At 47.6% G+C, this 23,579-nt stretch overlaps 1 protein-coding gene across 2 annotated transcripts in view; it reads right to left on the bottom strand.

The window, feature by feature from the left end:
- The window catches only part of POLG (DNA polymerase gamma, catalytic subunit), a 92,929-nt gene that overhangs the window by 54,263 nt on the left and 15,087 nt on the right, over positions 1–23,579 (bottom strand). For both annotated transcript variants that reach the window (XM_056571929.1, XM_056571931.1), the window contains exons 4-11: positions 23,259–23,426; positions 21,636–21,782; positions 19,813–19,892; positions 18,428–18,610; positions 13,826–13,971; positions 13,571–13,697; positions 5,845–6,199; positions 5,667–5,747 (exon numbers count right to left, since the gene is read on the bottom strand). In XM_056571929.1, the coding sequence (XP_056427904.1) occupies positions 5,667–5,747; positions 5,845–6,199; positions 13,571–13,697; positions 13,826–13,971; positions 18,428–18,610; positions 19,813–19,892; positions 21,636–21,782; positions 23,259–23,426 (1,287 nt within the window). The remainder of the gene's footprint in view (positions 1–5,666; positions 5,748–5,844; positions 6,200–13,570; positions 13,698–13,825; positions 13,972–18,427; positions 18,611–19,812; positions 19,893–21,635; positions 21,783–23,258; positions 23,427–23,579) is intronic.

Raw genomic sequence — 23,579 nt, 5'->3', positions numbered from 1 at the left:
ACTTGGGAAGAGAACCCGCAGGCCCTCAAAACCGCGGTCTCAACCGCCACACCGTCAAATGCAGCGACTTTAAATTGGGGTGGCAAAGAGGACCCAGAGAGAGCATGATGGGACGGAGCGGAAGGCACAGTGGAGCGTCATCCAGGAGCCTGACTACGTCGGTGTACCACGACCTTCGGGGCCAATCTGGAGCTACCAGAATGGCGGGGACGTCCTCTGTTTTGAGCTTCCTCAGAACCCTGGGAAGGAGAGCAAGGAGAGAAAACAGAGAGGGCAGGGGAAACCCCGCCCAAGGAATCCCAATGGCAGCCACGGCTAGAGCCAGGGGGTCCCGGGACTTCGACACAAATGAAAGAAACTTCCGATTGTGCCGGACACGAAAAGGTCTCCGTCTAGAATGCCCCAGAGGTCGCAGATCTGTGCGAAGACTACTGGATGTAGAGACCACTCGCTGGGGTCGGCTGAGGAAGTCCGCTTCCCAGTGAGCACACCCGAAAGGAACCACCGAAAAAGGCCGGAAAAATACGTTCCGGCCAGAGGAGAATCTCTGACACCTTGGCCATGCTGCCGAACTGCGAGCGCCGCCGTGCAGACTGATGTCGAGGCGTTATCCGACTGGGTGCGGACAGGACGGGACAGAAGATTGGACTCCCAATGAATAAGACAAAGAAGAATCGCCCCCAGGTCCAGAATGTCTATTGGAAGAAGGGCTTCCCGGAGAGACCAGAGGTCCTGAACCGACCAATCCCTGAACACACCGCCCCAGCCCGACAGAGTGGCATCTGTCATGACTACCTGCCCGTGGAGGAAAGGAATGGTCACCCCTGAAGAAGAGCCACCAGAGCAGAGACTGACGGATCCGACGAGGTAGAGCAACCTTGCGATCGAGAGACAGAGGAGATCTGTCCTATAGAGAGAGAGAGAATCGCCAGATGAAGGGGACGGTAAAGAAAACTGGGCAACGGGTACGGTCTCCATGGCCGCTACCATCCGACCCAAGACTTCCACACGAATTCGGATGGAAACTGGGGCCTTGGCCCGAAGAGAGCGAACTCCAGACAGGAGCGTCAGACGCTTGTCCGGCGGAAGACAAATCCGGCCAGAGACCGTGGAGTGAAGTCCCAGAGGATCAGAGATTGGGTGGGGGAAAGAACCGACTCGTCTCGGCTGAACGTCCACCCGATGCGATTTAGGGTCTGGAGAGTAAGATCCACAGTCTCTTGAGTCTGGACTCTGATGAGAGCCTTGATGAGAAGGTCGTCCATTTAAGGAATCACTGAGACTCTGCATGACCGAAACAGGACTATCACTGGTGCAAGGATTATGGTAAAGACCCGATGAGCAGTGGTCAGACCAAAGGGTAGGGCTACGAATTGAAAAAGCCCCTCCGGAACCGGAAGGCGGAGGAACCGCAGGTGGCCGGGAAATATAGGAATTATGAAGGTAGGCATCCTTGATGTCCACCGAGGAAAGAAAACTCCTCTTGTGCCCTGGATGCCACGGAAGTGGCAGAGAAAATGACGGTGAGACGCTTGAGGCCCAGAATCGCCTTCCTGGGAGACCACAAAAAAGGTGGAATAAAAAACCCCGAAAATATTCCCCTGTAGGAACGGGGACAATGACTCCCTGGGCAGGGACTAGAGGGCCTCCCGAGACTGCTTCTGGAGAAGGAGACCGGGGTGTTCGGGACTTCCCGAATGTGTGTGGTCCCGATGTCTCGGAAAAAGTAAGAGACGACCTCCCACCCAAGGAAAAACCTGCGGGTGGTGGCTGTACTCCATGTGGAAGTGGGATTGCGGTTACCCGATTTGGTCAGAACGGTTGGTGTCCGACTCCCAAGACGAACGCGCCCGGAACGAGGGAGACCTCTTGTCCCGCGAAAGCGCCTGCCGAGACCCCTTATTGGGGCCAAAGGTCCGAAAGGAAGAGGACTTCCCCTGGGAAGAAAAGCGAGCCTTATTTTGAGGTAACAAGTAACTTTTACCCCCCGTCGCCACAGAGATAATCTCGTCAAGGCGCTTGTCAAAGAGACGGGTACCAGTAAAAGGCAACTCGGTAAGAGACCTTTTGGAGGCGGCATCCGCATCCCACGCCCTAAGCCACATGGGGCGGCGGAGGGCCACTAGGAGACCTACAGCAAAGGCAGCACAACGGACTGACTGCATGGAAGCTGTGCACTGAAGTCCCCAGCTTTGGAGAACCAAAGCAAGATAGATCCTCCGGGGGGAAATCCCGCCAGGATACCCTGACTGAGTTGTGAGCACCACAACAAGAGGGCCTCGAACCCAGAGCCTGCAGCGTCTGAGGCAAACTTCACTAAAGACTCCACCGTCTGGTCTGTCGAGTCCTTGAAGGCAGCTGCATCTGCCAGCGGCAGTGTAGTAGCCTAGAGAGGCGGAAATTGGTGGAACCATTGAGAGAGGGGAAACCACCTTAGAGGCAAGGTCCTTGGCGAATGGGTAACGCACTTGAACCCTCTTCATTCCCGTGAACCTCTTGTCCGGATGTTTCCATGCAGATTTCAGAAGGACGTGAAGTTCAGCGTGAGAGCTGAACCCTTGAGGTGCTGGTTGAGCACGATGAGAGGATACTTCAGGAGTAACGTCCGAAGATCCTGGGTCCTCTAAGTGAAAGGAGTCTTTTATGGCTGCAACCAATGAGTTCACCGTTTCAACTATATCCGAGCGGTCCTCTGAGTCAGATGCCGATTCGGAAACCTCATCCGCCAGTTCACCAGGAGAAAGTGAACGCGTGGAGGCAGCCCTGGAGGGGGGCGACCCTGACCGGGTACAGGAGAGCGGCGATTCCGGATAAGTCCTCTGGAGGAGCAACGTCTGTGACCAGATGACACGGGGAGGCGAGACCCACGGAGGGATGCCCACGTCTACCTGGAGACTCAATGTAAAAGTCAGAAAAAACACCCCTAGTACACTTCGTGAGAGCGTGAGGCTTGTGGAAGAGAGGAGCGGGACCCACCAGAGGGCCGGCGCAGGGCAGACCTCTTCAAGTAGACACCATGTCACGTGAGGCCTCAGCCACCACAAGAGGGGCTTGAGTCAAGTCAGCCATATACTGGGATAGGAAGAAAACCCAGGCTGAAGGGGTGGCCGAATCCACCGGAACTGTAACATCTGGGGAAGCTAGGGGGTCTGGGGGAGCAGTGGAGCAGGCAGAGTCAGTGGGCATTTTAGGAATAATATGTCATACAGACAAAATAGAAGACTAGCGGTCTAGTTGTCGGTTTAGAGGGAGGAACAGAATAGCGTACCCTATGACAGTAAAGTGTTAACCCCTGAGAGGGGCGTTCCCAGAGCAGGGGCACTGATCGATTGGCCCCTGCCACCTGGATCGCACACGTCCCCTATGACAGTAAAGTGTTAACCCCTGAGAGGGGCGTTCCCAGAGCAGGGGCACTGATCGATTGGCCCCTGCCACCTGGATCGCACGCACAGCACTGATTGGAGGGCGATTCGTGCCTCCAGTAAGCTCCGGCGGCCCTGTGGGCGGAGCTATAGCGCCCCGGCCGCTGAAAAGAACTAAAGTAATGGCCCCCGCTCCTTGCCCCGGGCGCACATGTTAGCCGCATATGCGCCCGCGGGGAAGCGAGCAGGCGATACAAATATCCCCCGGCAGCCGTCTGCTGCCGAAGTGAAAGTAAGACAGCGCTTCATGCGCCCGACAGTATCCCATTATCTACACACACCACTGCATATAAGCGCCTCCCGAGAGTTCCGACCCCTAGGGGTGGAGCTATGTAGAAGTCGGGGACAAAACAGTAATGGCGCCCGCTCCCTGTCCCAAGCGCACATGTCAGCAGCATATGCGCTCGGGGGAAATGAGCGGGCGGCATACACACCTGCAGCAGCTGCCGGAGAAAATGAAAGTAAGCCAGCGCTCTGTGCCCTCGGCGAGTGAAGCGCCGCCGCTGTCAGCCACATATAAGGCGCTGCGGCTACAGCCGCATTGTAAAACACACTCACACATAGTGTAAGAAGGAAAATGCCACCTACACACAGTGTAATAAAAGAAATCATGCCCCCAAGATGCCACTGCTCACCCTAGTACCAGCCAGCCCCCTAAACCTGAAAGGTGGGCCAAAAACTGAGGGTCTCCAGAGGTTGCAAGTCCTTGCACCTAAGGGAGAAAGGGAATTGTACTCAGTCAGAAGAACTTACCTAATGGGAGTCTTCTGTGAAGTTTTCAGTCAGCTTTTTGTCCCTGCATCACGCCTAGCTGCTATGCGCGAGCGAGGCGAGCAGAGAAATAGGGGGATCCGGACCCATGAGGTACCAACCCAAGCGCTGACCATTGGCGAGGCCGGGGGTGAACAGCGCATATACGCAATGTCTGTGCCCCCTTACTCGCAATGGGGAAACAGGGAACCGGAGTCCCTGAGTCCCCACCTGAAAACATGAAAGAAAAAGGAATGAAAAAACTAACACGTCCCTATACTAGGAAAACAAAAAATCAGAAGACCTGGTCTGGAGAATTCCAGACCATGTCCACCTCCTTCAGACACTAAGCTTAAACTGATTACCTCAGGGCCTGAAGGCGGGTATATCCTGCTGGGAGGAGCCGACTTTTTTTATTACCATAGTGTCACACCTCCTAGAGACAGCAGCATACACCCACGGTCTGTGTCCCCCAATGGAGCCGATAGAGAAAAAACACATTATATCGCCGCAGTAATAAAATTCCAAAACTTTAACATATCCAATTTCTTATCATTTAATGGTAAAAGCTGCAACTAAAAAAAAAAAAAAACAAATGCCAGAACTGCTGATCAAAAAGTCACTTACCCATAAAATAGTGCCAATAAGAAAAAAAAAAAAACAAGCCCTGACACAGGTTCAACAATGATCAGTGGTATGAATAAAGAGTTGCAAAGCAAATGTATTTTTATGAATACAATTTTTTTTTTCTTCTAAGTAGTAGTAAAACATAGGAAAACTATAAATTTGGTAATTGTGCCAACATGTCAATTATACTGTAAGGTAAACTCTGCAAAAACACACCCAGAACACAATGGTGCAGTTGCATTTTTACAATTCCTTCCTGTAAATTTGTTTTTTGTTTCTAAATATATTATATGAGATATTAAATAGTACCATAAAAATTAACAAATAAGTCATCCCAAAAAGGATAAGTACTTTGACAGCTGTGTCAGTGAAAAAAAATAAATATATATGAATGGTGGAGAAGATGCCATCATCCAAAAAATTCGCTTTGTTGGGAAGAGTTTAAAGGTACTCTAACAGATACAGGATCCTACGCAGATTTGATGCGCAGGATTTGTAACTGCAGAATAGAAGCTGCGCTCAGTCATTTAGTTTACATTGAGATCTGCAGCAGAAAATCCTGTGCATCAAATCCTGTGCATCAAATCTGCGTACGTGTGAACATACCCTCAAGGTATATTTTGGGCATGTCTCCTGATCATGGAGGGTCCACCTGCCAGTAATTCCTAGTAAATGTACTTACTTATTGTATGAACTGCCAAATCTACAAATTGATGGATAAGGTGACATTTCTATATGTTGCACATGTATTTATGATGCTCTTGTATTCCAGGCACATTGTTTAAAAGTATTTAGCCCAAAATTACTCCATGTTAAAATTTAGGTTCAGCTGAATCCCTCAAAAATAACATTAAAAAAACAACATACTGATTTACTCTTCTTCTTTGAAGTTAATTTGGTTGGTCCCTCAAGGTTAGTATCATTCTCCAGTCGACTAAGCTCTTCTACCTAGAAATAACCACAAAACATCATCATTTCATACTGTCCTAATTCTTCTCATGTATTGGAAATGCAGGCAAAATGCCATAGCCCTGAGGTGTTCTACCTTTTGCCAGATACTGCTGTCCTCAGTAAGCATGAACTCGTCCTGTACAATTGAGTCATGTTCCCCGGAGACGCTGTTTGCTTTGTTACAATGTTCAGTGTACACATTTTCGATTGCTTTGTAAGGACAGTCTTTTTTAACATCATAATCATCATGTTCTACTTCACCGGTCAAAAGATTGTCCATCCGTCCTGGAACAAGGTATCCCCAACCATGCTTCTCAGAGAAGTGCAGTGGAAAGCCATCCCAAGTCAATCGCATCAGTTTAGGAGTTAACCTCATCTGAAGGCTGATAAGGCTTGGACCAGGAACCCAGTCAGGATCATTCAGTCTTGGACAAAGCTTACGATACCATCTACAAACATTAAAACAATCTAATCATATGACCATAATATTGTGGTCATTAATGTCACTTGTTAGTATAATGTTGGAATGAGCTAAGAACAGGTTAGTTGGCACTGGTCACATCAGGTTTTTCTGTTTCTCTTAACCTGTTCAGGACCCATGTCGTACCGGTACATCATGGGACCCTGTTAGTTAAGGACCCATGAGGTACATGTACGTCCGTGGGAATTTCGGTCCCCGCCGTGCAGCTGCCGCGCAAATGCCGAGGGGAGTCATCAGACCCCCCCCCCCATGTCGACGATCGTCGCATATCACCAGTGAATTCACACTGGCGATTTGCGCAATTCCGGGTCATACGGGTCTATGGTGACCCGGAAAATAAGGGGGATCGGAGTTGTTCAAGACACCCACGATCCCCCTGAAGGGATAGGAGTGAGGTGGCACGTATAGACGCGACGACCAATAGCAGATCGGGGGTGGGGGGGTGTTAACTTTCGGTTTCCCCGTTCTGCCCACCCACAATAGGCGGGGAAGAACAGGGAAACCGAGGAGGACCGGCGCCGAAGTCCATTTACCCATCGGCGGCAGCGGAGGCAACGATCGGCTGCGGTGATTGGCGGGCGGCGATGACATGTGGCTGGCTCGCTGGATCCTACGGAAGCTGGCGAGTTGCCTAGCAACATCTGGAGGGCTACAGTTTGAGACCACTATACAGTGGTCTCTAAACTGTAGCCCTCCAGATGTTGCAAAACTACAACTCCTAGCATGCCCAGACAACTGTTTGGGCATGATGGGATTTGTAGTTTTGCAACAGCTGGAGGGCTACAGTTTGAGACCACTATACAGTGGTCTCTAAACTGTAGCCCTCCAGATCTTGCATAACTACAACTCCTAGCATTCCCACACAGCTGTTTGCTGTCTGGGCATGCTGGGATTTGTAGTTTTGCAACATCCGGAGGGCCACAGTTTGAAGAGCACTGTGCAGTGGTCTCTAAAACTGTAGCTCTCCAGATGTTACAAAACTGCAAATCCCAGCATGCCCAAACAGCAAGCAGCTGTCTCGGCATGCTGGGAGTTGTAGTTGCGTACCTCCAGCTGTTACATAACTACATCTCCCAGCATGCCCTTCGGTGATCAGAACATGCTGGGAGTTGTAGTTTTGCAACAGCTAAAGGCACACTGGTTGGAAAATACTGAGTTAAGTAACAGAACCTAACTGAAGGTTTTCCAACCAGTGTGCCTCCAGCTGTTGCAAAAGTACAACTCCCAGCATGCACGGTCTGTCAGTGCATGCTGGGGGTATTAGTTTTGGAACAGCTGGAGGTTTGCCCCCCCCCCCCCCCCCCCCCCCATGTGAATGTACAGGCTATAGAAGTGTTTCTCAACATGGGTGCCTCCAGCTGGAGGCACCCTGGTTGGGAAACACTGGTCTATAGGGCAGTCCTGGCAGCTGCGGGCTTCTCTCCCTGCTTGTTATTAACATTCTTAAAAATATAGAAAAAAAAACACTAATATTAAAAGCCTAAAAAAAAAGGAGATTTTTTTGTACGCACCGTAAAATCTCTTTTTTGTAGTCTTCATTGGGGACACCAATACTGATGGGTATATGCTCTTGCCACAAAGAGGCACTGACACTAGGAAAAAAAAGTCGGCTCCTCCCTGGCAGGATATACCCGCCCACTGGAAGTGAGGTAATCAGTTTTGTCACAAAGCAGTAGGAGAAGCCAACAATGTCCGAAGGACACTAGAAAAGAATCCCGGATAAAAACCCAAGAACCGGAAAAGAGTATCCGGACAAGAAAGAAGAAGAAGAAGACTACGAGAAAGATTTTACGGGGAGTACAAAAAAATCTCCTTTTCTCAGTCGCTCTTCATTGTGGGACACTGATACTGATGGGACGTACCAAAGCAGTCCCCTAGGGTGGGAATAACAACCTCCAGAGAAAAATAATAAGTCCAAAGCCCGAACCCACTCGACGGTAAGGTCTGCGGATGAGACCTCAGGCCAGAGACAACCGAGGCCCAGAAACTGAGCTCCCGAAAGATCCCCGTCCATGGAGATAGACTAGAACGCTAAGGAAGGGACCGTCCTATGCACAGACTCTAACCTAAGTCCATAAAGAGAGACAAGAAAAAGTCGACTAGGAAGCCAGATGGGCCGGAACCATCCCGGAGGGAGGTAGGAAAACAACTCTGAGGAACACAGAACCAGACAGAGGCTAGCTCGGCTGGAGAACTAAAATGGAAAAAGGGCACAAGAGAACCCCAACCAGAGTCAACCGAAGCAAGAGAACATGGCAGAAAAACGCCAGGGAGAGCAGCATATGCCTGAGCAGAAGGGGAGCACAGAAGGTGGAGAACAGGAAACCACTGGAAAAAAGAGAGACGGAAACCGGCTCTAGAGAGGTCTGGCACAGAAGAACAACGACCTGAACATCTCCAGAACCAAAACCCTGTCCCAGGGGCCCGCCGTGAGCACCCGGGAGGAGAAATCAGCTTGACTGGTAGAATCCGGATACCGGACGCCCTCCATCTTGGGAGTACATGGGCCCCGAAGGAGGAGACAGAAGATAACAATGGCCAAAAAAAGGAGCTGAACGCCTAGAAAAGGGGCATCCCAGAACACCTGAGCGACAGACATGGGAACTGGAAGGTTCCTGAGGCACCTGGAAGATGTACACCTAAAGGGTAATGAAACCTAATGTCCGCAAAACGTTCCAGGTGTCGAGACAAGAAGAAGTGCTGTACAGACAGACCGCCCCGCAAATGGTATCGCAAAGAAATCTGGGTAGGATCACTACACATGGCCGAGACCTCAACCACCACTAAAGCCCAAGAATCAGGAGGGCCAACCTAGAAGAGAAGGCACGCCACAGCATCCCAGGATAGTGTCCAAGAAAGGGAGACTAATCGGTCTTGGACCCCAGCGATCCGAGCGGACCAGAGCACTGCGAAGCAACATCCCGTCCGAATGGGAATGGAGGGGGAACAAAAAGGAACCCAGCTAGGACTCCCAGGTTCTTGGCACAGGAAGGTTACCCCCAAAAGACTGTGGTGTCAGTGCAGCGCCAGTGACACTGTCAAAGGGAAAGATGAACACACCTTCCAAGAAGATTGCACCAAGGGAGGAGGAGAGCAATGGCAGGACCCAAACAACAGACGGTGGCTAGACTGGCTGTCGCCGATCCATGTATGATCGCATAAACGCTTCCAACAGAGGAGAGTGCCATGGCTGCATGAGCAGCAGTAGATAACCAAGAAATAGGAAAAGAGCCAGTCTGCAATAGTGTGCAGTAAGCACACAAGCATAGACTGCTAAAAGCTCTTCTGAATGCTCGCAGCAAAAAACAGGGCCCAGCCAGATACCCCACCATATATATGGTGTGAAAAGAGAGATGGCTCCATCTTGGCAATAGAAAGCGCTCAGTGGAATAGTACCCCCCCCCCCTCCAGTGGAGGGGAAAACAAGGGGTGGCCAAGAAGAAACTCTGGCACTGACCATGTCAAGCTCCCTGATCCACGTACCCCCTGTGGAAGGGGGAATGTCAAGTACGCCAGGCACTGAAGGAACAGGGGAATTCTGGCCTATAGCAACGGAACAAAGTACTGGGTGGACAAAGCCCCCAGGAACCCTGCGACAACATATCAAGGAATGGAGGATCTAAATTGTGTCCCCAGAGGGATCGGAATCCCAGACATTGGTGCAGGGCAAAGATACAAGACGTGACTACGAATGCAAGTAAGAAGCACAAGCACACAGCAACCAACAGCATTGAGAGGAACCCCATTGGGGTGAAACTCTGAACCAGATGGGTGCCAAGGCAACAGAGCAGGTGACTGAGCCACCCTGCACAGGAACCCAGGAAGGTACCTGGAGGCATAGGGGGGAGGTTGAACTGACGGTGTTGCCCCAACAGGCCCCATGCCAGAAAAGAGGAGTTCAACTGCCGCAGACCTGTGGAAACAAGATCACAGGAAGGCCAAAGGCACACTTCACCGATGGAAGGGAAAGGGGGCACTACATATGCAGAGAGTCCATAGCATATGTAGGGACACAGATATAGTTACCTCACGACATTAGTGGGGTACCAAGACGGAAGACACGAAAGAAAATGCAGACATCCAAAAATCTGGAAGACAGGTTCAGCACCCAACAGTTTGTCACAACCATGCCCCTAGCAGACCAACGTGGCACACTTGGAAAGGGGAAAAGAGTGCTGCAGTGTCTGTGAAAGGCCATGGAACCTGCAGGAAATGCCTACACACCCTAATGATGACACATAACAGGATAGCTGTCGCAGATGCAGAGATGAAGGATGCATGTGGGACAGTACAGGTATAAAAGGTCAAGGGAACACAGAGAGACACACACTTTGTGGAACTTCACATGGAAAGAGAGTCATCGGACTGGAGATGTGGGAGCAGCAGGAATGGGGAAGGTGACCTGGTGAAGCAGAAAACCATGCAAACACAGTCTGGCAATCTGGCATAGGGACCATTGCCACAGCGGGTCCCGCATGCAGAAACACACATTGAAAGGGACTGGTAAAGAAGGGAACCCAGCGAACTAGTATGTGGTGCATTGTATATGGCACAGGGAGCAACATTGGGTGATACACACGGAACTACACCTTGGCAGTGGGTTACCTGAACTTCCGTCCACAGTGTGGGAAGTGTATGGTAGTTGATACGACATATTAGTAAACCATGCAGACAACCGTCTGGCTGAAGATTGGTAAAAGATTCCTGAACGTACAGGATCCCTCCATCAAACCTTCCCACAAGAAGTGGGTTACTGTAGTGAGGCCTATTGAACGGGCAACCCGGCGGCGTAGGAGACTCAGCAGACGAAAGTCTGGCTGACTGGCATCAGTTCCAGTACATGCAGGGACCCTCATCCAGGTTCCTCACACCAGCAGAGAGGTACGGAAAACCTGGCCATGCCCGCGGCAGCCCTGAGATTGAAGACCGACGGCGGCAGAAACCGTGCAGACAACGGTCTGCTAAACCAGTACACCTGAAGGTGCTGGCGAAAAGGGGACGACAGTCAGATATGTGAACACTATGCCCCTCTGTTGCATGCGGGAGGGAGGTGAGTCCTAACAGCCATGGATAGCATCCCTGCCACCCTCGGAGATCAGGGGAGGCTGAGTAGCTGTGGATTTTATGCCCGTCCCCCCCGTAAGGTCCATAGGACACATTGGGGCACTTCTTCGGACCCCTCGCACAGCAGAGGGGAACCAGAACTCCAGTCGTAGATGCCTCAGCTGCGTGATAAATGACAGGCGGCAGAGAAAACCACGCAGACCACTGTCTGGCTTACTGGTATGGGTCCATAGTATACAAAAGGTCACTCCATCGGACACCTCGCACCAGTAGTTGAGTACTGGAATCCAGCCGCAGATGCGGCAGCTGTGAGATGAGTGACAGACAAGACTACTGTTTGGCATATTAATATCAGGTCCAATCCATGCCACGCAGGGACAATTCCATGGAGACCTCATACTGGACAATGGGATCTGGAGCACTAGCCGCGGATGCAGCCTGTGGAGGAGGAACAGATAGTATGCCCATACCAAGGACACCCCCTAGATGGTTGACCAGTGGAATGACAGAAGAGGAGCTGCCAAAGCATCCATGGCATCCGTCAGGAATGAAAATGCCCTTGCAAGGGCATTCGGCCAGTGCCATTCATGGGAGGTTGCCGGAATTCAGCTGAGGGCACGAGAGACATAGTATGGCACCCAGCGGTAGGGGAGAACAGTCACTTACTATATCCCAAGAACTTCTGAGGGATCGTGAATCTCTGGCAACGACCCGCCACGGTGGATTGCATAAACTTCCCTGACAGAGCGAGAACCAAGCAGAAAATAGGTATGTTGGAGGCGTACCGTCCAGAATCAAGCAGAAAATAGGTATGTTGGAGGCGTACCGTATCTGACTCAAGGTAATTTGCCACATCAGTCCCCTTATAAGGCGATGGAAGCCCCCATATACAGTCCCTAGAAAAGAAGCCTAGCAGATATTAAGCTGATAAGAACAGATATTACAGGCCTGTTAAAGCCATTGGATGTCAAGAGGGTCCCCACAAGAAGAAATGGAAATGAAGGCACAATTCAATAAGCACAGGAGGGTGCCAAGCAAAACAAAATGGTCAGAGTTACTAGAAACACTTTTTTTTGAGTGTGTGTGCGTGTGATTGTACTAAACATGGCAGGAAGGGAGCATGGGAAGCAAGGCACCCCGTGCTGTAGTGGCCGCATGAACTCTTAAGGGAGAGGGGCTAGGACATCCACACCATGAGCAGCATGCTTGTGGGCAGTCTTAGGAGCGATGACAGCTCGAAGCAGCACGCTATAGAAGCGCCTGGTAAGCAGCCGCACAGCTTAGAGGGCAGGAGAGCGGGCCGGCTGGAAGAGCTCCTGCCGGGCTGCGCTTAAAGCACCGCTCTATGGAGCGCCACCGACCTCCGCAATGGTGGAGGGGCGGAGCTAGACGCCGCTGGAGGTGCACAGAATAACGGCCTCGGGAAGTACCCGCCAGTCATAAGAATGACCCCTACAGCGCGCGCACCTGGGGAGGGGGCACTGTCTAGCCTCCTGGTTCATGCGCTGGCTGAGGGGGAGAAGAAGGGCGGAGCCACGTGCCACCATAACCCATGCTGAATAGCCCCCCCCCGTTGTGGGGGAATGAAAGATAAGACAGCTGGCGGAGCGGAGGAACAGCAAGGCTGTTCAGAGGTGAGCGGGGAAGGAAACACCTGAGGAGGGAGCCGCTGCATAGGGCCAGCGGCTGTCCTCCAGGACTGAGTATGTAGAACACACGAGCTCCCAGACCTGTGTTTTGCCTCCTACTGACACTAGCTAAAACTGATAACTTCACTTCCAGCGGGTGGGTATATTCTGTCAAGGAGGAGCTGACATCTTTTCCTAGTGGCAGCGCCTCCTATTGGCAAGAGCATATACCCATCAGTATCGGTGTCCCCCAATGAAGAGCAACCGAGAAATAACCTTTTTACATTTATTATTTAAACAATAGAAAAATCAAATGTTGGTATTGTCACATCCATCTGAACTACCAACATATCAAATTATTTCTACCAATGGTGACAGTGAACATAGTTCAATAATAACAAATACATATAAAACGTCCTCTGGTGAGAGAGGCACCACATCATTTTCAGCTTAAGGTTATAAACAACATAAGATGCAGTTGTGCAAGTAAAAAAAAAAAAGTTGTGACAACTCTTAAAAACAATATTAAGAGCAGTATAAGGTGATCAGTTGTCAGGAAAGCCATATTAAAGAAATATAATATTAAAAGCTATATATGACTAATTCATTGTCACTTTATTTATCCATCTTTTGTATATATCACTTACCCAGGGTGCCCTGGCATATGTTGACTTCTTTTAGGCAAGTATGGAAGAGTTTTCTCTATGATATCATCCAAGTAAAGTTTACCAGGCAGTGGCTGTGATTCCTCTTCTTCACTGGGAGGTCCATAATCTACATATATTGAAGTAATTGGTAAAACCATGGCAAATCCACAACAAAAATCTAAACAGAAATCATACTCAAACATGTATGAAAAATCTGTAATATACTAATCTGTAGCCTGGTAAATGGATATTCACCTTCATGTGGATCTGTGAAATCCTGATTCCTTGCATTACATTTTGAAACAGATTTGATATCTTTCTTTTTGCCAGTTTTTATCTTCTTCTGCTTGAATTCTTGAACATCCCACTCTAAATCCCAAAGCCAAGGATCAGTCTTGTATCTGGTTTGTGATTAAAATATACATATACAATTAGCTTTACATTAACTCATCACTGTGAAGCAAGAAAGGAGTTTTATCATTTCATCAAATTATCCTCTATCCAGAGTGGATTTATAACTTGTGGATCGGTGGGGCCCTGACCACTCAGACCACTGCCGATTCCCAGAATGCTGTAATGTTACAGCCCCCACCAATCTGCAAGATATCCCCTATCTAAGGATAGGATATGTTCTGATGAACTGATAATACCCCTCTAAGGGATTTCCTCAGGCCCTCCTAATTATTAGCTGTTTAACCCCTTAACTACGCAGGGCGTAAATGTTCGTCCTGGTGCGGTGATACTTAACGCACCAGGACGTACATTTACGTCCTGTACATGACCGTGAGCATCGGAGCGATGCTCGCGTCCTACGCGGCAGTTTCCGGCTGCTGATAGCAGCCAGGGACCCGCCGGTAATGGCCGACATCCGCGATCGCACAGATGTCTGCCATTAACCTCTCAGATCCCGTGATCTGTACAGATCACGGCACCTGCGGGAGTGTGATCAGAAAAATGCATGATCGGATCGCCCGCAGTGCTGCCGCGGAGATCCGATCATCTGTAATGGCGGACGGAGGTCCCCTCACCTGCCTCTGTCTGTCTCACGGCGTCTTCTGCTCTGGTCTGAGATCGAGCAGACCAGAGCAGAAGATAGCCGATAACACTGATCAGTGCTATGTCCTATGCATAGCACTGAACAGTATTAGCAATCAAATGATTGCTATAAATTGTCCCCTATAGGGACTATTAAAGTGTAAAAATAAATGTAACAAAAATAAAATGTAAAAAAAAAAAATTTTTTAAATGGTCCCTTTTTCCCCATTTTACCCCCAAAAAGTTTTATTAAATCTTTTTAATAAACATATTTGGTATCGCCGGCTGCGTAAATATACAAACTATTAAAATATAATGTTAATTCTACCGTACGGTGAACGGCGTGAACATAAAAAAAAAAATCAAAAATTACTGCTGTTATAAAATTTTATTCCCCCAAAAATTGATAAAAAATGTATTAAAAGTTTTATATATGCAAATGTGGTATAAAAAAAAAAGTACAGATCACGGCGCAAAAAATGAGCCCTCATACTGCCGCTTATACAGAAAAATGAAAAAGTTATAGGTCAGCAAAATTTTAATTTGGTTAAAAAAGTTTGCCATTTTTTTTAAGCACTACAATAATAGAAAAGTATGTAATCATGGGTATCATTTTAATTGTATTGACCCACAGAATAAAGAAAACATGTCTATTTTATCATATATTATACATCATGAAAACAAAACCTTCCAAAATTTGCAAAATTGCGGTTTCTTATCAATTTCCCCACACAAATAGTATTTTTGGGTTGCACCATACATTTTATGGTAAAATAAGTGATGTCATTACAAAGGACAACTGGTTGCGCAAAGAACAAGCCCTCATACTAGTCTGTGGATGAAAATATAAAAAAAGAGTTATGATTTTTAGAAGGCGAGGAGGAAAAAACTAAAACGTAAAAATAAAATTGTCCTTAAGGCCCAAATGGACTGAGTCCTTAAGGGGTTAAAGGGGCCATAAGAACGCAGGTGAGCACAAGGGGAGATTTATCAAAACCTATGTAGAGGAAGAGTGGTGCAGATACCCATAGCAACCAATCAGATCGCTTTTCATTTTTCAAAGGCCTTTTTTAAATAAAAGAAGCAATCTTATTAGTTACTTTGGGCAACTGCACGATTCTTCCCCCAGTGTCCTTTTCTTTACACTTGTCTGTAATAGGGATGTCCCGATACTGAACATTTGCGCGAGTACTTGTACTCGTGCAAAAATCCCCGATTCCTAATCCGATACCTGCTGGTGGAAGTCCTATCAGCAGGTATCACGGAGGTGTGGTAAGCCGCTTGCACTCTCCGCTCCCGAGCTATGCAGTGCACTCCCGAGCTGAGCGCACATCATTGCCGGGACCCGCATTAACCCTTTAGACGCTGCGATCAAATTTGATTGTGGCGTTTAAAAGTTCTGAGAGTCCTGCCGGTTAGCTCAGGGATGCTGATCGGGATCGCAAGGGTGAAATCGTGGTGTCCCGATCAGCTGTGAGGATGGCCGGAGGTCCCTTACCCTGCTCCTTGCGTACGATCGTCGCTCCTTTACTGCTGCCAGCCATGGCACGCTATGGCATAGCATTGATCAGTGTATGCAATCTACAGATTGCATGTAATAGTCACCCCCCTTTTCAAAATAGTTAAAATAAAAAATAAAACTTTTTTATATAAAAAAAAAAAAAAGCCCTTTCTCTTATTAAAACAAAAAAAAAACACCCCTTTTTCCCCCATTAAAGGAGTCCTCCGGTAGAAATTTTTTTTTTTTTTTTTTATCCACATGTGCCAGAAAGTTAAACAGATTTGTAAATTACTTATATTAAAAAAATCTTTATCCTTCCAGTACTTATTAGCGGCTGTATATTACAGAGAACGTTCTTTTGTTTTTGGATTTCTTTTTTTTCTGTCCACAGTGCTCTGTGCTAACACCTCTGTCTGTATCAGGAATTGTCCAGTGCAGCATAGGTTTGCTATGGAGATTTTCTCCTGTTCTGGAGAGTTCCTGATATGGACAGAGGTGTCATCAGAGAGCACCGTGGACAGAAAAAAAAAAGGAAATCCAAAAAGAAAAGAACTTTCTCTGTATTACATAGCAGCTAATACATACTGGAAGGATAAAGATTTTTTTAATAGAAATAATTTACAAATCTGTTTAATTTTCTGGCACCAGTTGATTTAAAAAAATAATAATAATTTTTTCCACCAGAGTACCCCGTTAAGGGTACGTTCACACAGGCGGATCCACAGTGTATTTTATGCTGCGGATCTTCCGCTTAAGGACCACTTCACGCTGCCTTTAGATATGCCTGCTCGGAGCAGCAATACGCCGCTAAGAGCAGACACACTGAAGCGATGTGCGAGTCTCTGCGCATGCGTGGTGTACTCGCACACATCAAGGCTGCTCCATGAGTTAGGCCAAGAACGGCTGCAATGTGCGAGTACACTGCACATGAGCGCTGCAATGCAATGTGTCTGCTCGTAGCGGCGTATTGCCGCTCCGAGCAGGCACATCTAAAGGCACCACCTAGCGGTCCTTCAGCGGCAGATCCGCTGTGTGAACATACCCTTAAAGAAATAAAAAAAACTGTCACACGACATTGAAAAACGTATCAGTAATTGGTATTGGCGAGTACTTTAGAAAGAGTATCGGTACTCAAACTTTGTCTTAAAAAAATGGTATATGGACATCCCTAGTCTGTACCCCTGAAAACCATACAATTGTTATTGCCTGTGCAGGGTATTGTAGCCTTTTCCCACTCACTTGAATGGGACAACACTGCAGTACCTTGCACCACCACTACAAAAAGTATGGGGGGAGTTGCTGAGTTGCCCATAGCAACCAATCGATCGCTTCTTTCATTTTTCAGGGGCCTTTTCATATATGAAACAAGTGATCTGATTGGTTGCTATGGGCAACTCAGCAACTTTTCCTCTGGACAGGTTTTGATAAATCTCCCCCCATGGTGCTTGCAATTAGAATCCAGACTGCATTTGATGTAAACATTTAAAGAAAACATTCAGTATTAGAAAAAACTGCTGCTTTTTTTCACAAACAGCACCACACCTGTCACCAGGTTGACTGTCACATTACAGCTTCATTCACTTTAAAGGGGTACTCCGCCCCTAGACATCTTATCCCCTATCCAAAGGATAGGGGATAAGATGTCAGACCGCGGGGGTCCCGCTGCTGGGGACCCCGGGATCTCGGCTGCAGCACCCACCTCAAAGGCTTCCGGCAACGCTGGAGGCTTCGTATCCCGACCACGTGAGCGAAAGAGCATGACGTCACGACTCCGCCCCCATGTGACGTCACGCCCCGCCCCTCAATGCAAGTCTATGGGAGGGGGCGTGATGTCCGTCATGCCCCCTCCCATAGACTTGCATTGAGGGGGTGGAGCATGACGTCACACGGGGGCAGAGCCGTGACATCACAACGCTCTGGCCCGTGATCGACAGTAATCAGACCCGGAGCGAACACGCTCCGGGGACTGATTATAACGGGGTGCGGCGTGCAAGATCACGGGGGTCCCCTGCGGCGGGACCCCCGCGATCAGGCATCTTATCCCCTACCCTTTGGATAGGGGATAAGATGTCTAAGCACCGGAATACCCCTTTAATGGTACTGAGCTGCAATACCACACACAAAGTGATGAAAATGGTGGTGCTGTTTTTCTTATCGTAACTATGTGCCGCACCTCTGTCAATCTAATATTGATAGCCTAACATGAGGAAGGGCCTTTTATCTTTAAAGGCTAGGTATGGTTAGCTTGCATTCTATTTAAAATGAAAATATATATCTGATTCAATGATCTTAAGCAGCGATACCTCTTTTGAGTTACATACCTATCATCAAGCAGCAGCTGACAGGCATCATTTGCCAGGTTCATGAGGGATTTCTTCATCTCTTTCTGCAGCTCCTCATATGTCAGTTGAGCCTCATCTAGATATCTCTCCCAGTTTTGGTTCACTGGTAAGTAGGGAACACCCATTTCTAGCATCCCAGCTAGGGTTACAGGATGAGGACACCTAGAAAACGAAAGAACAGCTTGGGTTTAAAGGAAATAATAAATGATAAACACTCAGGAAAATATATGTTAAAAATATATATTTTGTCATATAGAAATTAAAAAGATCAAGGCTCATTCTATATATAGTGCTTAATCTAAGGGAAGTTTCTTTACTATGTATCTGTAATCTATCATCCATATTCAAAGTACTGGATCATTGCATGGGATCAATACTTATAACTAGTTGGATATGAAGCAATTTGAATTACTCTTTTTTTGGCACCCAAATCATCTACATCAATGGTCACACGTAGGTGCCTTTACCACCTGACATTTTTGCACAAGCTCTTCTCGGGCACATTATATATATACATGGGGAGCATTTCCTGCATAAGTGAGAAGCAGAGTCCAAATACAGTGGTCCCTCAACATACGATGGTAATCCGTTCCAAATGGACCATCGTTTGTTGAAACCATCGTATGTTGAGGGATCCGTGCAATGTAAAGTATAGGACAGTGGTCTACAACCTGCGGACCTCCAGATGTTGCAAAACTACAACACCCAGCATGCCCGGACGGCCAACGGCTGTCCGGGCATGCTGTGAGTTGTAGTTTTGCAACATCTGGAGGTCCGCAGGTTGAAGACCACTGGTATTGGAGGTTATACTCACGTGTCCCCACCGCTTCGGACCATCACCGCTTGTCACCGCTGCCCTGGATGTCGCCTTCCATCGCTGTCGCCGCGTCCCCGGGGTGTCCCCGACGCTCCGGCAAGGCCTCTGCTTCCCCGGCATCCTCGCTCTCCGTTGTCGCCATCACGCTGTTACGCACGCTGCTCCTATTGGATGACGGGACGGCGTGCGCAGTGACGTGATGACGACGATGGAGAGCGCCGACGATGCAGGGGATCCCGAAGAGGATGCGCCGGAGCCCCGAGGACAGGTAAGTGATCGTCAGTGGACCACACAGGGCACCGTAAACAACTATCCGGGGCAGCTGAAGCAGTCTGCGCTGCCGGATAGCCGATTATGCGATGGCCCCGACATACAAAAGCATCGTATGTTGATGCTGCCTTCAACATGCGATGGCCTCTGAGAGGCCATTGTATGTTGAAATGATCATATGTCGGGGCCATCGTAGGTCGGGGGGGGGTCACTGTATGATGTGAACGTATTCTACTCTTGTCTGTGGTGTGGTTCCATACTGAAAAAACTATGTTACCTTTCTATAAAGATTGGAAACGTCTCCTGAAAGACCTCAAACGTAGCTTTCACATCAAGGGCACAATACTCAACAAGATCCTTTAGAAACAAAGTGGAAGATAATAAACACACACTATATATAATAAATGTACAAAATCTATATACATATACTTAAGTTCAATGAGGCGGATTTTTGTAAGAATGGCTGGAGTCGCCTTTTCAACCATACGGCACAAAACTTTTTTTTCTTAGGCTCCTTTCACACTACCGTTTTCACCCGCTAGGTGACGTCACTTAGGAAGATAGCAGGAGAAAAATTTGTGCATGACATGTATTTTTCTCCCGCAATAACGGGAGTTATAACGGACATTAGAGGAATCCCACTCAAGTGAATGGGATAGTCTGTGCCTGTTATTACACCCGTTAGGCTCTGTTTCAATAATGGACGTTAATGGCAGACAATGTAAAAATAAATAAATAAAAAAAGAGCCATTAACGTCCATTTGTAATAGAGCCCCCAGTGTTGTGTGGAAGAAGTTTGGTTAATTTGGTTGGTAAGAAAATTGCATCCATGTTTTTGTTCCGTTTGATAAAGATGCCAAAATATTTATATACATTAAGGGGGAGATTTATCAAAACCTATCCAGAGGAAAAGTTGCTGAGTTGCCCATAGCAACCAATCAGATCACTTCTTTCATTTTTGAGAATGCAGGGAGAGAAAAAAAATACACAGAGACGGCGGTCCAATGGTGAAGATAGTAGGTGACAGGTGAATTGAAGGGAGAATTGAAATAATGCTCACCTTGATGTGTTGTTCGGGCAGGCACAACACTGTTTAGTCCTTTGAATGGAGGTATGTCGGGAGGCAGACGGCCGTCGGTCCCATTTAGCTAGCGGTCAGGAACAGGTAGACAGATGTGGAATCTGGGTAGCCTGGCAGGGCTAGCCAGTTGTCCGATGAAAATCCGACTTGTAGCTGGATAGGCGCACACCCGAGGATAGACACAGAGCCAAAATGGTTAATAAAGGCTTCATTTCTGGTGTGGAAAAACACGTTTCGAGGGGGCACCCCTCTTCGTCAGGTTCATGACCATGAACCTGACGAAGAGGGGTGCCCCCTCGAAATGCGTTGTTCCACACCAGAAATAAAGCCTTTATTAACCATTTCGGCTCTGTGTCCATCCTCGGGTGTGCGCCTATCCAGCTACAAGTCGGATTTTCATCGGACATCTGGCTAGCCCTGCCAGGCTACCCAGATTCCACATCTCTCTACCTGTTCATTTTTTAAAAGGCCTGTGAAAAATGAAAGAAGCAATCTGATTGGTTGCTATGGGCAACTCAGCAACTTTTCCTCTGTACAGGTTTTGATAAATCTCCACCGAAATGATCCAGAAATCTGACATAAGAAATAAATGCTGCCATGGAAGATCAATCGAAAAACTGCCCTTAATCATTTGAAGGAAGAGACAACCACATAGGTCTTAGAACATACTGTTCCATACCCACACTAGGTCCAACACTCCTGGAGCACGTGGACGCACACCTATATGTACATCAACATCTCCTCTGAGAAGGACCAATAACAGTATATGTGAGTGGTTGGATATGTATAGATGCCGGGCAGTCCACAAGAGTGGAGTGGAAAGCAGTATATGAACAAAATTCATACGAAAATAAATGCAAATTCAAAATCACACCCCCAAGAAGAGAAAATATTCACTGTTGCACATAGAGCCCAACTGGAATATTCGCTAGCTAAAAAAGCTTCAATGAATTAACATATTTTTCCACAGAATATTCACTATTTGATAAATAAACATTGCGAATTGTCTGTATTCTCACCTGGAACTGAGCTCTGATATCTGCCATACTTCCTTTTACAAACAAGTCCCGTGCCTCTTTTTCCAATGGAGGGCCTCCAACATACAGTGCATGGACATCAGCAAGATTATTAATGCTACTAACATTTACCCACTCCCATGAACTTATCTGCCAAACAGAGAAAAAAAACAGGACTTTTTTAGAATGGTTAGATTGTTAGAATCCAATTTTATTTACCAGAATGAGTTTCAAAATGATGTACATGGGAGGGTTATGTAGTCGTTTTGACTGATCTGTCTGGTCAGATCATTTAAGACCCCATTGACATCATTTTTGGTCTCAGCTGGAAGTAAACTTTGGATCACCAACAAAACTGTATTCATGCCATACTGTTTCATACTGGTATGTGTTTTATTTGAGAAATAGAGTGTAGAAGTCGACGATTTTCTACACCTCCAATAATACTCATACCAGCAGAAAGAAGATCAAATGTTGTCACAAGTAGACTACACTTGGTCTACTAAAACCTATGGATTCACTGCTGTGTACATTGGTTACCTTTTTGATAGTATTCTGACATATACTTCCAGCAAGACCATAAACAGGATGTGAATGGGACCTAAATCTATATTTTAAACAATGATGCGTAAAGGCCAAGTAACAATGACTGGTCAGTGTTCATGAGTTAAAAAGCTCAATGATATTATATTAAAGTGGTCCCACAACATACGATGGTAATCCGTTCCAAACGGACCATCTTTTGTTGAAACCATCGCATGTTGAGGGATCCGTGCAATGTAAAGTATAGGACAGTGGTCTAAAACCTGCGGACCTCCAGATGTTGCAAAACTACAACACCCAGTTGTAGTTTTGCAACATCTGGAGGTCCGCAGGTTGAAGACTACTGGTATAGGAAGTTGTACTCACCTGTCCCCGCCGCTCCGGATCGTCACCGCTCGTCACCGCTGCCCGGGATGTCGCCGTCCATCACTGCCACCGCGTCCCCGACGCTCTGGAAAGGCCTCTGCTTCCCCAGCATCCTCGCTCTCCGTTGCCGCCATCACGTCGCTACGCACACCGATCCTATTGGATGACGGGACGGCATGCGCAGCGACGTGATGACTTCAATGGAGAGCTCTGACGATGCAGGGATCCCGAAGAGGACGCGCCGGAGCCCCGAGGACAGGTAAGTGATCGTCAGCGGACCCCACGGGGCACCGTAAACAGCTATCCGGTGGCAGCTGAAGCAGTCAGCGCTGCCGGATAGCCGTTTATGCGATGGCCCCGACATACAAAAGCATCGTATGTTGATGCTCTGAGAGGCCATCGCATGTTGAAATTATCGTATGTCGGGGCCATCGTAGGTCGAGGGGTCACTGTATTATTAATCATGACTGACCATGTTGCTTTACAATTACCTGCATCACCATCACTGAATGTAAATATCAACCTAAAGTGCCCCTTACTGTTACCCCTCTGTGCACTGACGTGATAGCTAGAGAGATTACACTTCAGATGACTGATGGGGAATAGCTAATAAATGCAACGACATTCTGTCCATACTAATTCACAGTGCATACACATAGCAAAGAAAAAACGACCCTTTTACAGTTAAACATACTGTCGTTTACAAGAAACACTTACTGCAGGACCTTCCCCCTTGTTGCGCGTTTTCATGATGTGCTGCTTCACTTCCTGCAGTCCTTTCTTCCTGCCGTATTTACTTGCCATCCATAAGCTGCGCTGAAATCCAGTAAGGCCCGACACGGCCATATGTATGCTCATTGTGTCCATAAAACGCATTTTTGAGCCCTAGAACGTTCAAAAGAATTTTGGGAATTGTAATTTTAAAATCGGTAAATTTTACCAAAATGAGTTATTGTAATTATTCAATAAAGACTAAAGACATCGTCTGCTAAAATATTAAAGGGTTTGTTCCACCCAACAATGTATGCCCTATCTACA

This window comes from Hyla sarda, chromosome 4 (genome assembly GCF_029499605.1).
Source record: "Hyla sarda isolate aHylSar1 chromosome 4, aHylSar1.hap1, whole genome shotgun sequence".
Classification (NCBI taxonomy): domain Eukaryota; kingdom Metazoa; phylum Chordata; class Amphibia; order Anura; family Hylidae; genus Hyla; species Hyla sarda.
Note: the sequence above shows the minus strand (reverse complement) of the source record. Positions and strands in the feature narration are given on the sequence as shown.